General features: G+C 42.0%; 1 protein-coding gene across 2 annotated transcripts in view; it reads left to right on the forward strand.

The window, feature by feature from the left end:
* The window catches only part of LOC126336137 (suppressor of lurcher protein 1-like), a 659041-nt gene extending 641584 nt beyond the window's left edge, over positions 1–17457 (forward strand). For both annotated transcript variants that reach the window (XM_049999628.1, XM_049999627.1), the window contains exons 12-13: positions 4426–4685; positions 17131–17457. In XM_049999628.1, coding sequence (XP_049855585.1) covers positions 4426–4685; positions 17131–17219 — 349 coding nt within the window. In that variant the 3' untranslated portion in view covers positions 17220–17457. The remainder of the gene's footprint in view (positions 1–4425; positions 4686–17130) is intronic.
* The last annotated feature ends 1243 nt before the right edge of the window (positions 17458–18700 follow it).

An 18700-nucleotide genomic window follows, 5' to 3' on the forward strand; every position in this document is an offset into this window, starting at 1 on the left:
TACGGAAGAACCAGTTGTTTCCGTACCATGTACAGCGTGTGCAGGCCCTATCAGCAGCTGATTGGCCTCCACGGGTACACTTCTGCGAATGGTTCATCCAACAATGTGTCAATACTCGTTTCAGTGCAAATGTTCTCTTTACGGATTAGGCTACATTCCAAGGTGGTCAAATTGTAAATTTTTACACTCAACATGTGTGGGCTGACGAGAATCCTCACGCAATTGTGAAATCACGTCATCAACACAGATTTCCTGTGAACGTTTGGGCAGGCATTGTTGGTGATGTCATGATTGGGCCCATGTTCTTCCACCTACGCTCAATGGAGCACGTTATCATGATTTCATACGGGATACTCTACCAGTGCTGCTAGAACATGTGCCTTTACAAGTATGACACAACATGTGGTTCATGCACGATCGAGCTCCTGCACATTTCAGTCGAAGTGTTCGTACGCTTCTCAACAACAGATTCGGTGGATTGGTAGAGGCGGACCAATTCCATGGCCTCCACGCTCTCCTGACCTCAACCCTCTTGACTTTCATTTATGGGGGCATTTGAAAGCTCTTGTCTACGCAACCGCGGTGCCAAATGTAGAGACTCTTCGTGCTCGTATTGTGGACGGCGGTGATACAATACGCCATTCTCCAGGGCTGCATCAGCGCATCAGGAATTCCTTGCGACGGAGGGTTTACGCATCTATCCTCGATAACGGAGGACATTTTGAACATTTCCTGTAACAAAGTGTTGGAAGTCACGCTGGTACGTTCTGTTGCTGTGTGTTTCCATTCCATGATTAATGTGATTTGAAGAGAAATAATAAAGTGAGCTCTAACAAGGAAAGTAAGCGATTCCGGACACATGTCCACATAACATATTTTCTTTCTTTGTGTATGAGGAATGTTTCCTGAAAGTTTGGCCGTACCTTTTTATAACACCTTGTATGTACTACAGAATTCGCAATCTGCGAATACATTTCATAATCTTCGACATATCTTTCTCCCACAGGCAAGATAAGCGGTGAGGTTTACCTGCAAAGTCAGGGGTGCTTGGGAAGTCCGATGCGGCTATTGGTTTATTCATGCTCTGAATTGGGCCATTTCGTCGCAGGTGAACACTTGTCGCCCAATTGCTGTCTGAGGTACTTCGACAACATGTATGCCAACTGCCGTACGGGTACTACGTATGTTTCACTGCCACCTAAACTCGCTAAATACTAAGAGACAATTCAAGCTGTGGATGGTTCTTTGGGTGTAGCGTTCACGCAATCTTAAAAAAAAATGTTCAAATGTCTGTGAAATCGTATAGGGCGTAACTGCTAAGGTCATCAGTCCCTACGCTTACACGCTACCTAACCCAAAGGACAAACACACACACCCATGCCCGAGGGAGGACTCGAACCTCCGCCGCGACCAGCCGTACAGTCCAAGACTGCTGCGCCTGAGACCGCGCGGCTAAACCCGAGCGGCGAAATCTTCAATGCGACTAACTGGAATATGGTGTTTTCAGGTATTTAAACAAATCGAACGGACGTCATCATCCAGCACATAATTAAAAATAACTATTAGAATTTAAAAAAAAATAGTATACCATGCTTTCAGTTGGCACTAAAACGTATAACATAATTTTTTCCAGCCCCACATAGATCAATTATCCCACACAGGTATCCTGAAAATTTGTAATTATTAATTTTCTGTTGCTGTGAAAGTATTTGTAGGATTTAAAGCGCAATCGTGGGGCGCCTGCAATACATAATTAATCTGTGAATAGTTCACTAACTTATTGCTACACTACTTGATGTGTAATGCATGAGTAGCTGAGCTCCTAAGAGTTACCTTTTGTATACTCCACACGTTTTTCATTTTAAATCTTACAAGTATTTTCAGAGCTGTTAAAAATTCACAAACACGATTTTCAGAGCTACATGTATGGGAGTTATCAATCTGTATAGAGCTAGGATACCTTTTGGTCCAATTTAAAAATGTACTAAAATAAAAATTTGTTTTTATTTCAAAATAATTATTACTACAATTTATTGGGTCCCATTCTTTTTTGTCTTTTTGATCGATCTAAATGTTGTAATTTATTTTACATACTTTTTCGTTTTGTGAAATACAGAATCTGACGTTTCTGAACGTACAAACCAAGTTACCAATCTACGCATCAATTTGAAATCTTATTAAGAACCTAATGAATATCTTTGCAGTATTTTTTTCTCGCGGTACTAAATACCGTACCATTTTCGAAAAGTCTATAATTACTATTAATATGGTCTGGTAGGCCATTTATATAGAATACACACAGCAAGGGTCCCATCACACTGAACTTAATTCTATTGTCTATGACTCTCCATTCTAGATAGTCTGCTGTGTTCTCCTTATGAAGGAAACCTCAATAAAGTCACAAGTTTCGCTTGGTACCCAATACGATACCACATTCTATAACAAATGTAGATGTGGCATTCAATTAAGTGTTTATTGAATGTCGAAAGATACTACGTGTACCTAACTGTCTTCATAAGTGGCTTTCAGGATATTATGAGAATATACTGCAAGTACGTTTCAAATAATCAGTGTTTTTCGGAGTTAATGCTGGTTCGCGTGGAGGAACTTATCCTGTTCTAGAAACGTCATTACCTTTGATGTCAGAATACCTTTCAGGATTCAAGAAGAAGTGTATGTTGAGAACACCGGGCGGCAGTTATATGGTTCAGTTATGCTGTCCTTCTTGTAGGCAAGTGTGACCTGTGCTTTCTTCCAACTGGACACAATTTTTGTACTTGGGATCTACGGTACATTATGGTTAAAAGTAGGTTCACATTTCCGACATAATATCTGACAGAACAGCGACCACCACAGTCCGTGTTTTAGTCCAGAGCCCCAGATTTTATTTTGCCTACAGGCTACCGGTTTCTATACACAGTAGTATCCTCAGACCACTCCCTGGCACGCAAACGACACGGTCGCTTCCAGAGTACGTGTGTCGGACACACAACTCAGCAACGGCCACTTACTTGGGAAGCGAGCGTTGCCATTGCAAGCCAGAGGGTGACCTGAGGATGTATCGAAACTGGTAACCTCTAAGCAAAAATTTAAAAAAGCGATGTTGATATTTAATAAACTTCAAAGGTCTTATGATTTAATGCGATTCACAATGAATGAAGACTCTTGAAACCGGTTTAGCTGTTTTGTGGTCCATTATTGGGAACACTAATGGTTGCACAGGTGCATCCTCAGATGATACAATATACCGCTGAACCAATCAGAAAGCTGCGATATCCCGTAGTTTAATTGTAAATCGAAAATGCTAATCCATTATAGGCTTTTGTCGACGGAAAATTTGGCATTGAGCACCAGTGGCTGATTGTTAAACACATGGGTGATTAGACCATTAAGCAACTGTGGAAACGGTGACAGCTTGTTATGCCAATGCTGCTGACAGGAAATTGGTGGTTGCTGTAAGAAGCTCATATTGACAGACATCCGTCCCGGGATTGCCAATATGAGCTTCTAGAAGAACACCATCGACTACCAGTGAGTAGCATTGGATGAACAATAGACTGTAGCCGTTTTCACGTTTGTTTTATGGTCTTATGACTCGAAGTCTCCAGTTGGACATTCACCTACTAGTGCTTAATACCAAATTTGCCACCGGCACGAGTGGCCGAGCGGTTCTAGGCGCTACAGTCTGGAGACGAGCGACCGCTACGGCACAGGTGCGAATCCTGCCTCGGGCATGGATGTGTGTGATATCATTAGGTTAGTTAGGTTTAATTATTTCTAAGTTCTAGGCGACTGATGACCTCGGAAGTTAAGTCGCATAGTGCTCAGAGCCATTTGAACCATTTTAAACCAAATTTGCCGTTGACAACAGCATGGATTGGATTAACATTTTCGATGTACAACTGCGCTGTGGAACATCGTAGTTTCCCGACTAGTTGAAGGCTATCACTGCCTAACTTGGAGGTGCACCTGTAACGGTGCGAAAGCGGTACTGTTCCCAATAAAGAATTACAAAACAGCTAAAGCGTCTCAGAAGACCTTTTTGTAAAAAACGCTTTTGAAGATTCTTAAATATTGACAATATACTTCCTTAGCTGTGGCTGCCGTACCCTCAAAGTAGTTTGTAAAGAAACTGCGACTGTAGGCTGAAACGTATATTGTCTTCTGGTAAAAGTAGGACTAACTGAGCTGCAAATTCACTGCAGAATCAGACATAAATTCCCTCTAATCGAACTGTTGTAAGTAGAACCTCTTGTGATTTTATTGTATTTGAAATGTGTGTAGTTGTTCATTATTACAATGCTTTTGTTAGTACACATGTCGCATATGTTTCGTTACAAACAGGGACTCCAGAATTTTGTTTCGAGTGTGTGTTCTTGGTGCTTTGTATGCAGTCGTGAGTACAATCTTAAAACCATCCAACAGGTGTGAAGCGGTCTCGGCCAGCGACTACGTGGAGCTGTCCAACTACATGGGCCGCGACCGCAAGTTCCCGCGCTTCTGCGGCCAGAGGCGCGGGTTCGACGCCGTCTCGGACGGCAAGTACTTTCGGCTGACGTTCCGCTCCAACGGTCGCCTGGACGCGACGGGATTCAACGCCAGCTTCCGCTTCTTCGGCCCCGGCACCGACAGCCGGCCCGCCAGGAGGGAGCAGGACCAGGAGGCCGCCGCGGCGAGGGCCTCCGGTAGGTCTGCCAACCCTTGGTAGAGCAGTAGTGCCAACAATTCGCGCTTTATAAATGTAGCACGATCTTTTTTGTAAATATAGGGTATGTCTGAAAATGTTTTCATAACTTTGAACACTGACGTAGAGTTATTCACATGGCTTATATACCTGGTTTTGGTGTATTTTATTTTTATTTTTATTTTTTCAGCAAAGTGCGTGAAGTACTTTTCACGCTTTAGCTAACAAAAAAGAATATTATTTCCAGCTGTTATGTGTCACACAACCCATCTAAATTCGGTTTATTGGCGGACTCGCTGTAGCACGTTAGGCATCATTTGTTCAATAGCTGAGCAGATTGTTGCTCTGAGCCGCGCGGGATTAGCCGAGCGGTCTTGGGCGCTGCAGTCATTGACTGTGCGGCTGGTCTCGGAGGAGTTTCGAGTCCTCCCTCGGGCATGGGTGTGTGTGTTTGTCCTTAGGATAATTTAGGATAAGCAGTGTGTAAGCTTAGGGACTGATGACCTTAGCAGTTAAGTCCCATAAGATTTCACACACATCTGAATATTTTTTATTTTTTATTATTTATTTATTTATTTATTTTCTCTGAGAGCTGCTAGAGAAGTCGGTAAGCGTGCTACAACCACCGTATACTTGATGAATCCCTACAAACAAAAGTCAAGACGTATCAAATCCAGCAATCGTGGGAGCCATGTAATCTGTACTCCTCGATCAATCCATTTACCTACAAAGCCGTTATCGACGAAATCTCAGACGTAGATAGTGCGGTAGTGCGCCGTCTTGCATGAAATGTACGCTGCGTTCTTGTCAGACACGCCAATCAGAAGAATTAAAACGTTTTCCAGAGAATTATTTCGTTGGTTATTTACTCTTGGAAAATGAAATGGCAGTAAATTTTACTCTCGCTCCAAGCACAATAGAATTTTAGGCTATCACAAAGGTGCTCCAAAGTTTGTCGTGGATTTTCACTTCCCAAAATCCCATAGTGGTATTTATTAACTTTACCAATTAAATGAAAAGTCGACCCATCACCAAAGATAATTTTTTCCAAGGTAAATTACACTTCTAGTCAATCAACATAATGTTTCCCCGCAAAAAGTCGATTCGTACAGCCATATAACTGTCTTTCAGTGCTAGTACCGGTGGTAATTTGTACGGCTTGCGGTGTTCATAATAAAAAAAGAAGCGCATTGTTTTCGTAGGACTATTAACAAAGTTTTAACTCACTTGTTCTACGACATCGTCAATACATGCTGCCGATATGAGGATTTTTATGACTTTCTGTAGACTCTCCCCCCACCACCACCCACTTCAAGCCAAAACGTTATGCTATTCTCAAATTGTTAGCCTAATGGGAGGATCTTCACGTTGCTCTGTCCGAAAAGTAGTTATATTGCTATCTTTGATTTTGAATCTACAAGTCAAAACTCACAGCGAGCACGCGCATGACGAGTGGAAGCAGTCATATTTGCCAGAACTGTTGCTCGTCATGGTGTGATTGGTACTAACATACTACATGAATCCTACACAATTACGCCAAGACCAGGCGTGTGAGCTGTGTAAATAACTTTGCATGAATGTTCAAAGTTGTGAAAAGTCCTTTTAGACACCCCAGTTAGGGTAGGCAAATAGTTCAGTACTTACATAAATAACAGTCTAGATCTGAAATTTACATAATCGCCATCGTCATTATGAAAAGAAATATAGGGTAACGGAAGGTAAGAATACGCACATAAGTGATTTTTGGTGATACTTCGGCTGATTCGAAAAATGTCAAAGTCAAAATTTTTGCAAAAATTTCTCTACTTTTCATTCAAGAATGTCAAAAATTACTATCAATTTTTAATACAGCAGTTGGAAGGAAATAAATTAAAAATAAAATACTTATACTCATATTGAGTACAGTTCACTCAATATGAAGACAAGAATATACAGTAGTATTTCTCCCAAATCAACGTTAAACTCCCTTCACAATTTGACCTTTCCTTGTACCATCACCCTTTGGATAAGCAGTAGTGCACCGTATCCTCAGAATACCAGTTTCTTCTCAGCAAATAATAGATTCGTTCTCTTCTTCTTAGATAGTTCGGGCCGCAATTGCAGAGGATTTTCAGACAGCATTTTCAAATTGCAGCAGTTTTTTCACATTTGCTTCCTTATCATTCTCCTTAGCACGTTCCGCTTTTTCTTTTTCTTTTTTTTTTTTTTGAGAACTTTCCTCAATTGTTTTTAATTTGGGGTCCTGTAGCTGCTTTTATTTTCTTTCCTTCTCTTTAGAAGATAAGTTTGACTGAGTAAGGGGAAATTATTTGTTATTATTGCACGGGTCTTCTCCTCTTTTCGGCTTCTCTTCTTTACCTTGATTTGAGGAAGCGGGAACTTGTGCGTAATACATATACTCGTAACGCAACTCTCATTTTGCGAGGGACTCGATGGTACTGGTCTCATGATTTGTCATTTTCAGAACTGATCGGCCGGTTTAGCTGTACTGCAAATACGGCTGCACTTTCATTACGATGTTTTGCAGTTGCGAACGCCCGGCTTCCAGGGTTGCGGTTTAGAAACTCGCTGCTGGGTGCCAGGCTCGTTCACATAAAAAGCTTCAAATTTTCCGTTGCTAATTAATTGTAATTTACTATTATATGGGGCACAAAACCTTATATTCAGACAACTGCAAACGGTTTAAAATCACGGAAATCGTTTTTTACTCTCTGAACACTAAATGAAGGTCAGACATAATTCAGCGATAGCAGTATGGGCTCCTCAACTACCGCTGAAACGTCACATGAAACACCTTCAGCTAGGTTACCAAATGTACTAAATTACATTGCATACCCACAGTCCAGCCTTTTGAAATAGGAACTACATATCACTAATTTTTCACCTTCGACACAAGGAGGTACTCTAGTCACGCAACACATAGTTCGTACTGGACTCCTCTTGAGTTTTTGGATTAAACCCAATTTCGATAAACAATGACCAGTGCAGTTCAACGGTAATAATGAGTGGCACATTCTGAAAACAATTATGTTGTTACTCATGTTTATGATTCACCAATTATTGCGTTGTGGAGTTTCCCAGACATGTGTCTCAGGAAATGGTCAACACTACCTTACTGTGATAAACGTGATAAAGGTATTTTATGGGAATTGTTTAAGTGCAATACACAATTATTAGGGAATGTTCTCCATATACGTGAACAGGCAACAGTATCATATTTCCATCTGTTCTTGGCATATAGTGAAACTGATCATTTCATTCATAATCTCATTTGACACCCTATGCTGGATCAAGTCCTCCTATTGAACCTATCTACACTCCTGGAAATGGAAAAAAGAACACATTGACACCGGTGTGTCGGACCCACCATACTTGCTCCGGACACTGCGAGAGGGCTGTACAAGCAATGATCACACGCACGGCACAGCGGACACACCAGGAACCGCGGTGTTGGCCGTCGAATGGCGCTAGCTGCGCAGCATTTGTGCACCGCCGCCGTCAGTGTCAGCCAGTTTGCCGTGGCATACGGAGCTCCAGCGCAGTCTTTAACACTGGTAGCATGCCGCGACAGCGTGGACGTGAACCGTATGTGCAGTTGACGGACTTCGAGCGAGGGCGTATAGTGGGCATGCGGGAGGCCGGGTGGACGTACCGCCGAATTGCTCAACACGTGGGGCGTGAGGTCTCCACAGTACATCGATGTAGTCGCCAGTGGTCGGCGGAAGGTGCACGTGCCCGTCGACCTGGGACCGGACCGCAGAGACGCACGGATGCACGCCAAGACCGTAGGATCCTACGCAGTGCCGTAGGGGACCGCACCACCACTTCCCAGCAAATTAGGGACATTGTTGCTCCTGGGGTATCGGCGAGGACCATTCGCAACCGTCTCGATGAAGCTGGGTTACGGTCCCGCACACCGTTAGGCTGTCTTCCGCTCACGCCCCAACATCGTGCAGCCCGCCGCCAGTGGTGTCGCGACAGGCGTGAATGGAGGGACGAATGGAGACGTGTCGTCTTCAGCGATGAGAGTCGCTTCTGCCTTGGTGCCAATGATGGTCGTATGCGTGTTTGTCACCGTGCAGGTGAGCGCCACAATCAGGACTGCATACGACCGAGGCACACAGGGCCAACACCCGGCATCATGGTGTGGGGAGCGATCTCCTACACTGGCCGTACACCTCTGATGATCGTCGAGGGGACACTGAACAGTGCACGGTACATCCAAACCGTCATCGAACCCATCGTTCTACCATTCCTAGACAGGCAAGGGAACTTGCTGTTCCAACAGGACAATGCACGTCCGCATGTATCCCGTGCCACCCAACGAGCTCTAGAAGGTGTAAGTCAACTACCCTGGCCAGCAAGATCTCCGGATCTGTCCCCCATTGAGCATGTTTGGGACTGGATGAAGCGTCGTCTCACGCGGTCTGCACGTCCAGCACGAACGCTGGTCCAACTGAGGCGCCAGGTGGAAATGGCATGGCAAGCCGTTCCACAGGACTACATCCAGCATCTCTACGATCGTCTCCATGGGAGAATAGCAGCCTGCATTGCTGCGAAAGGTGGATATACACTGTACTAGTACCGACATTGTGCATGCTCAGTTGCCTGTGTCTATGTGCCTGTGGTTCTGTCAGTGTGATCATGTGATGTATCTGACCCCAGGAATGTGTCAATAAAGTTTCACCTTCCTGGGACAATGAATTCACGGTGTTCTTATTTCAATTTCCAGGAGTGTATATACATCTTTTGTTATCCAGAATAATCGTTCGGAATATAAAGTTTTAATAATTATGTAAGACGTTTTATCAGGGTACAAGTCCTGTTTTGTGTGTTTTATTTTTTGCATGAGATATTCCGCCTGGTCTCCGTAACTTTCCGAGAGAGTTGAAGGCGCACTTGGAGTCTTGGTAGTGAAAGGCGGCAAAGAGTCTTCTACGCCAGCCTCGCTGTCGAGGAATACCAGTGACCAGAAGTTTATATCAATAATGTATATATGTATGTATTGAAAAAAAACGCTTGTTATTCGTCACCCAGAATGTCCCACTGTAACAAAATACTTATCATTTAATACATGTTGTATTTAAAAATGCAGTAAGAGCCTTAAATGACAGAAGTTGCTCAGTCCTAGTTTTTAGTGAAAATTAAGTAATTCGACAAATAAGAAGAATATGTATCAAGTCGGTGGCTCGCAGACTACTCCGAGCTGAGATCCTAACTAGATGTCCTAAAATATAAACGGACCTTCGTAAGTTACATAAAAAGAACTGAATTTCGCCACTATGGGTGTTTAACACAATATGATTCCTGTCATTAACCCAGCATTCTGGAAATCTACAAATATTAATTGTAATTCACAGTTTATATTAACTAGTTGTAACAGTCACTTCATAAATAAAGTAAAACTCTTTGTGGTTTAACTGATAATATTATAGGATATCAACTTTATTTAAAAGTTGCTGTCATTTAAAAAATTAAAAAATAAAAAGCTACCCAAAGTTAAAACTGAACCTTGGACTTCTACGTGCCAAGCGAGTCCGCTAAAGGCGCAGCCATTTGGCTGTGCTACACTAGGCGTAAAATTTGATCGGTAAATGAGATACGCGTAAAATTTACAAGCCTTTTTCTTGGGATGTTCTGGCTAGTGCACTTTAAAATTTTTATTCGTGAACGCCCTTGAGGTATACTACAAACCTGAGAAGTCTCACCATCAACTGGATTTCCTATACGATAAGGTCCCCTTGTATGTTGTAGAAGTTCACTTACGTTCTTAATATGATTAACAATAAATATCAACCGTTGAAATAAACGCTTCCGCACTATACAAATCTCCCAAGACGCAACAGTGCACGTGGTTCAATACATTGTCACAGCACAGCGTCATTTCCTATGGACGTCATCTGAATCGTTACAAATCTCTGATGCGTGATAACCGCGATGGAGTGCTTGTTGCTATAAATTTGCAACAGTGTTTCGGTAGTATGTATTACAAATCTGTTGAGCTCGGCCATAGAGAGTTAAATATAACAACACATCAAGTAGTGCTAAGATTTCCTTCCCAGGCTGTACTATTTTCTATTCGACTAGTTAATTTTAAACTATTTTCATGTCATTATAATTGTGTGTCACAAACTGGTCTGTCAACCCTTTATTTGGCATACACAAATAGCGTGAGGAAATAAATTATGTTACTTAAATTAGATGTATATGGTCAGGCAAACAAAATTATACAAATTTCAAAATACAATATTTTACTATTTAGTGTTATTACCTTGGAAAGGTGCATGGGTTTTAAAACATAAATACTACAATGATGTTCCAATGGCTGTAAAACTGATTGAATGCTGCAGTATTTCATGTGAAATGTCTAAAAAGAATTTCTTTTTGGTACAAAGCATCGAACAGTAACACATTTTCCACACTTAACAATCGAAGCCTATGCAAACATCTTCCCTCTTGAGCAAATCAGTATGAATCAAACATAATTTTCTGGCACAGGAGCTAATGTTTTCTTCTTTTTCTTGACTTATTGTCCATCCAACAGCCAGACCCAGAATTCCTCTTCAGACAGGATATCGTTCCATTTGCAATGTGACACGTACGAATTCTCTAACACATTTGTATAACAACTTATCCTTATGATTCCCTCTTCCCGTTGACAATAAGTCTGTGTTATTGAAGAAAAAGGAGCATCATAAAATAAGAAAATGCTCCGCTGGTAACTGATGCTCACATAACCTTGCACAGTGCCTGCTAAAGAAGTACACTATTGTGAAACGTTCCACCAGAGAGGACAGAATATGTTGCTTAAAATCCGTCTTGATTGCGACTTTTTTTTATTCATATGACCGGTTTCGGTTTATTCAGAACCATCTTCTGATCTGATATTTCAGTTACAGGAGTAACCCGTAAAAATCAATCAATTTTCATATGCTACGTCACATGGGTGGACGTGATGTGACGTGATGTGACGTAGCATGTGGAAATTGCTGGATTTGGACGGGTTACTCCTGTAACTGAAATACCAGATCTGAAGATGGTTCTAAATGAACCAAAACCGGTCATATGAATAAAAATAATAAAAAAAATTCAATCAAGTAACATTATAAAATCACTGATTGCTGTTATCCCATAAGACATCATGTCTGTTTTTGCAAAGGACAGAATATCTTTGTAAATTAGACTTTAAATGTTTCTTACAATCACCAGTGCCCATCCAGACCAAAACTTGAAACGTACTGCAGAAAACAGTGTGCAGTTTTTAAGTTGCTATAGGGCAATATTGCCAAATAAATGGTTAAATAGTCAATTTTGAAAAAGATAGTCTGCACTGGAGACCAAAGGTAAAAGAAAACTGATACCAGAATTTATTCCTCGTATAAGTATATCTATGCTTAAATGAGGCTTAGGACATGTCTTTATGTCGTCTAGAAACGAGTCGGATGGTCATCTGCAGCGGCAGTCTATGGTCTTCGATGCTGAATTGCGGGGAGGAAGCCCTTCATCCCATACATAGTGTTTGCGGCGTCTAAAATGCGAACGTCTGTATCGGCTAGCGTCTTCTCAGACTATCTCCTGTTCCATCAGAACTCTGTTCCAGCGGTATGCTCCCTCTTTCCTCAGCACAGCAACATACATCTTCCCATAAGAAGATTGACAAGACGAAGATGAGGTTCTGTACCTTACCTTCTCCCAGAATTCAGATTGGACTCTACTTATGACACAGTGCGCTTCTTCTAAGTGTATCTCCATTACCAACATTTCCTCTAATTTTTTAATAAATTTGTTGTTTAAGCTCCTGATTGCACCTGAGAGTTCGTTGCATTCTCCACTCACATTCATCTCTGCAATACACTTCCACATCCTCTACCTGTTGCTTGCTTGTCAGTGTTTATTACAACCTACTTGTCGAAAGCAGGAGGCTACAATTCTAGTACTCTGAAAGCCTTCACGTCAGGTCGTCACTTTACATTTTGTGCAATTAGTACACTCCATTTGCCAAGTGGCAGTTGATGGTTGGAGTGCTGACACATTATCTGCGAATCCAGTAATACTGGCAACTGATGGGTTAAGCATGGGGATCATACCAACCTGTACAGCATCAAAAAAGCCTGAGTTGACGCAATGAAGCGTTGAAACTGGTAGCGACAAAATAAAATCATATGGACAGCTGTAGGTGTTTTTATTTTCTGTCACGATAGTGAACGGCCGTCGTCCCAGAGACCTCCTGCTAAAAGGATGGAGATATAAAATTTAATAAGCTGTCTTTTTCTTCGTGTAAGCCCAGTACTTAGCCAGCACTGACTCAAGATGATATCGGGTTATCCTGACCAGAATTATTAACATCGATCACCCTCTTGACTAGTTATACGAGAATTTCTGTAAAAATTATTCTTGATGAACTGGTAACCTACTCTCTTTCTGGAAGTCTGTTGAAAACATCGAACTTAGAATCCTTCGTGGGAAATATTGTTACCAATTATGCATTACTTCCATTCTCCATTGACTGAAGCAAAGGTCTAACTAATCAAAACTGTCACCGCATTCCCCTTCAATTTGACAGAAACACAATGCTGCGTTATTAGCGCTCCTTAAGATATGGAATATCTAAAGCTTCGCGATGGGCACGAAGTCTACTGCCGAAATACACACAACAAAAAAAAGGTTTGCATCACCTCGGTTCCGAGAGTTCAGGAACCTATAAGGAAAATTGGAATATAGATTAACATAAACATCATTTCCATCATTTTTATTGCTAATGAAAACCATACATTACATGTTGTACCACCACACAGCAAGACCTTCGCAGATGATGGTCCAGATTGCTGTACACGCTGGTACCTCTAATACCCAGCAGAACGTCCTCCTGCGTTGATGCATGTCTGTATTCGTCGTGGGACACTACCCACAAGTTCATCAAGCCACTGTTGGTCTAGATTGTCCCACTCCTCAACGGCGATTCGGACTAGATCCGTAAGAGTGGTAGATGTCTCATTTTCTAATCTAATACCCTCAGCATCACCCGACTTAATTCGACTACATTCCATTATCCTCGTTTTGCTTATGTTGATGTTAATCTTATATCCTCCTTTCAAGACACTGTCCATTCCGTTCAACTGCTGTTCCAAGTCCTTTGCTGTCTCTGACAGAATTACAATGTAATCGGAGAACCTCAAAGTTTTTATATCTTCTCCATGGATTTCTATACCTACTCAGAATTTTTCTTTTGTTTCCTTTAGTGCTTGCTCAATATACAGACTGAATAACATCGGGGAGAGGCTACAAACCTGTCTCACTCCCTTCTCAACCACTGCTTCCCTTTCATGCCCCTCGACTCTTATTACAGCCATTTGTTTTCTATACAAATTGTAAATAGCCTTTCGCTCCCTGTATTTTATCCCTTCCAGCTTCAGAATTTGAAAGAGAGTATTCCAGTCAACATTGTCAAAAGCTTTCTCTAAGTCTACAAATGCTGGAAACGTAGATTTGCCTTTCCTTTATCTAGCTTCTAAGATAAGTCGTAGGGTCAGTATTACCTCACGTGTTCCAACATTTCTACGGAATCCAAACTGATCTTCCCCGAGGTCGGCTACTACTAGCTTTTCCATTCGTCTGTAAAGAATTCGCGTTAGTATTTTGCAGCTGTGACTTATTAAACTGATAGTTCGGTAACTTTCACATGTGTAAACACCAGCTTTCTTTGGGATTAAAATTATTATATGCTTCTTGAAGTCTGAGCGTATTTCGCCTGTCTCATACATCTTGCTCACCAGATGGAAGAGTTTTGTCAGGACTGGCTCTCCCAAGGCTGTCAGTAGTTCTAATGGACTGTTATCTACTTCTGGGGCCTTGTTTTGACTCAGGTCTTTCAGTGCTCTGTCAAACTCTTCACGCAGTATCGTATATCCCATTTCATCTTCATCTACATCCTCTTCCATTTCCATAATATTGTCCTCAAGTACATCGCCCTTGTATAGACCCTCTATATATTCCTTCCACCTTCCTGCTTTCCTTTCTTTGCTTGGAACTGTGTTTCCATCTAAGCTCTTGATATTCATACAGGTGGCTCTCTTTTCTCCAAAGGTCTCTTTAATTTTCCTGTAGGCAGTATCTATCTTACCCCTAGTGAGATAAGCCTCTACATCCTTACATATGTCCTCTAACCATCCCTGCTTAGCCATTTTGCACTTCCTGTCGATCTCATTTTTGAGACTTTTGTATTCCTTTTTGCCTGCTTCATTTACTACATTTTTATATTTTCTCCTTTCATCAATTAAATTCAATATTTCTTCTGTTACCCAAGGATTTCTACTAGCCCTCGTCTTTTTACCTACTTGATCCTCCGCTGCCTTCACTACTTCATCCCTCAAAGCTACCCATTCTTCTTCTACTGTATTTCCTTCCCCATTCCTGTCAATTGTTCCCTTATGCTCTCCCTGAAACTCTGTACAACCTCTGGTTTAGTCAGTTTATCCAGGTCCCATGTTTAAATTCCCACCTTCTTGCAGTTTTTTCAGCTTTAATCTACAGTTGATAAGCAACAGATCGTGGTCAGAGTCCACATCTGACCCTGGAAAGTCTTACAATTTAAAATCTGGTTCCTAAATCTCTGTCTTACCATTATATAATCTATCTGAAACCTGTTAGTATCTCCAGGATTCTTCCATGTATACAACCTTCTTTCATGATTTTTGAACCAAGTGTTAGCTATGATTAAGTTGTGCTCTGTGCAAAATTCTACCAGGCGGCTTCCTCTTTCATTTCTTAGCCTCAATCCATATTCACCTACTACGTTTCCTTCTCTCCCTTTTCCTACTACCGAATTCCAGTCAACCATGACTATTAAATTTTCATCTCCCTTCACTATCTGAATAATTCCTTTTATTTGTTCATACATTTCTTCAATTTCTTCGTCATCTGCAGAGCTAGTTGGCATATAAACTTGTACTACTGTAGTAGGCGTGGGCTTCGTGTCTATCTTGGCCACAACAATGCGTTCACTATGCTGTTTGTAGTAGCTTACCCGCATTCATATTTTTTTAATCATTATTAAATGTACTCCTGCATTACCTCTATTTGACTTTGTATTTATAACCCTGTATTCAACTGACCAAAAATCTTGTTCCTCCTGCCACCGAACTTCACTAATTCCCACTATATCTAACTTTAACCTATCCATTTCCCTTTTTAATTTTTCTAACCTACCTGCCCGATTAAGGGATCTGACATTACACGCTCCGATCCGTAGAATGCCATTTTTCATTCTCCTGATAACAGGAAGGGCTTTTTTAACAAGGGAAGTGTCCAGGCCTTTCGGACATGGAGGAGATACAGAGAAACAGGAATTGTCGATGATATGCCTCGCTCAGACCGTTCAAGGGCTTCTACTGCAGTGGATAACCGCTACCTACGGATTATGTCTCGGAGCAACTGTGACAGCAACGCCACCAAGTTGAGCAATGCTTTTCGTGCAACCACAGGACGTCGTGTTATGGCTCAAACTGTGCGCAGTAAGCTACATGATGTTTGAAGGCATATGCGACACTCATTGGTGAAGAGAACGTGATGCCAGTCCTGAGCGGTCCACTCGCCGTGTTGTTGGGTCCATCTATACCTCACTGCATGGACCTCGCCACGGACGCCGGGAGTGAAGCCATCGCATCATGCAGCCTACTTTGCACAGGTTGAGTCATAACACGACGTCCTGTGGTTGCACGAAAAGCATTGTTCAACTTGATGACGTTGCTGTCACGGTTCGTCCGAGGCATAATCCGTAGGTAGCGGTTATCCACTGCAGTAGTAGACCTTGAACGGTCTGAGCGAGGCATGTCATCAACAACTCCTGTTTCTCTGTATCTCCTCCATGTCCGAACAACATCTCTTTGGTTCATTCCGAATGGCTTGGACACTTCCCTTGTTGAGAGCCCTTCCTGTAACTAAGTTACAATGTGGACGCGATCGAACCGCGTTACTGAGCGTCTAGGCGTAGTTGAGCCACAGACAACACAAACCGTGTACCTCCTTCCTTGTGCAATGGCTGGAGCTGACCGGCTGTCGGACCCCTACCGTCAAATAGTCGCTGCTCATGCACAGTTGTTTACATCTTTGACGGGTTTAGCGACATCTCTGAACAGTCAAAGGGACTTTGTCTGTGATACAGTATCCACAGTCAACGTCTATCTTGAGGAGTTCAGGGAACCGGGGTGATGCAAAACTTTTTTTTGATGTCTGTAGTTTTCATTTCTGAAATGATAATTACTACTTTCACCCAAGCAATTTGCATTGCTGTTGCATGCCTCGTAATTCACTTACTAATTTTGCTCTGCATCGAACACTGCACCTTTTTTTGCCTTTTTGAACGTCAGTAACAAATTTTTCCTCTTCTCCTACGATGTCTGCCTCGTTGTTGTTGGGTGTATGCGCTCCAGTGATACTGCTGTTCACAGGTTGCGTGGTCCTGTGGGCACTTGCTGTGCTGGTGAGCAGGCTTCTGCAGCGGTCTTGCTCCACGCCGTCACAGTGGACCGTGGTCTGAGGAGTGCCACACACACATATCACAGTCGCAAGAGGGAGCTTCTCTGCACTTCACAACCGACAATACAATAATGGAGGCTGTTTCGTCAGCTCGACCCTCAGGAGCAGCAATGTTTGTACTTAACCGTTTTATATGACAATTTTGTACAAAATTCTGATAAAATATTGAAAACATGGTAGAAAATATCGATCGTTTTTGTATGCTGACAATCAAAAGTGAAATAAACATTTCATAATAATAAGTGTCTGGTTATATAATAGTTACCTTCCTCCCATTTTAATGCTGAATATATTGGAAGTATATGGAGGACATCTCATTATCGATGTATACTCTAAGCTTCCTTACATACGAACTATTGCAGTTCAGCAGTAAGAGGTTCTGTGCATTAGTTTTTTGAGTGAGACTGAAACTTCGCGAAACCGCTAACAAATAAGGGACAAATGTCACTTACGTCCTCCAGTTAGTTTATTGATGAGCATACCTTGGGTAGTTTCACCAAAGCAGAGCAGGAATTGATTTTAAATAGTGTATTCCTGTACAGTTTATATTATCAGATACCAAACGATAACTTTGCTATATCTTTCGCTTTGTGTGAGAAAATTTATTCTTATACAGTACCGTGACTGAAACGGTGGTGTCTCAGTGTAGTTTTTTTACAATATCACGGGTTGCGATACTCAGAATACTTACATGTCAACTGACGCTGTTCACAGAAGCCTACACAATTAAAATAATTTTCGTTGAGCAGAAATACAATCTGGATCTTTTTTCAGAGTGTTACACTGGCTACTGCCTCTCAGCTACCACAGAAAATATTTTTTGACAATGCCGGTTTTAACGTCCATTAAAATGAGGTAATGAAATATAGTTTTCATATACTTATGATTTTAATCCAGCAGATTATGAGCCTTTTAGTCTTCAACTTTCAAATCATTTTCAGTGGTTAATCTAACGCCACCAGCGTCATGTGGGAAAACCAGGAGACAGACTTCTACATCTGCATCTACATTTATACTCCGAAAGCCACCCAACGGGGTGTGGCGGAGGGCACTTTACTAGCAACTGTCATTACCTCCCTTTTCTGTTCCAGTCGCGTATGGTTCGCGGGGTGAACGACTGCCGGAGAGCCTCCGTGCGCCCTCGAATCTCTCTAATTTTACATTGGTGATCTCCTCGGGAGGTATAAGTAGGGGGAAACAATATATTCGATACCTTATCCAGAAACACACCCTCTCGAAACCTGGGCAGCAAGCTACACCGCGATGCAGAGCACCTCTCTTGCAGAGTCTGCCACTTGAGTTTGCTAAACATCTCCGTAACGCTATCACGGTTACCAAATAACCCTGTGACGAAACGCGCCGCTCTTCTTTGGATCTTCTCTATCTCCTCCGTCAACCCGATCTGGTACAGATCCCACACTGATGAGCAATACTCAAGTATAGGTCGAACGAGTGTTTTGTAAGCCACCTCCTTTGTTGATG

Source organism: Schistocerca gregaria, chromosome 2, assembly GCF_023897955.1.
Source record: "Schistocerca gregaria isolate iqSchGreg1 chromosome 2, iqSchGreg1.2, whole genome shotgun sequence".
Classification (NCBI taxonomy): Eukaryota; Metazoa; Arthropoda; class Insecta; order Orthoptera; family Acrididae; genus Schistocerca; species Schistocerca gregaria.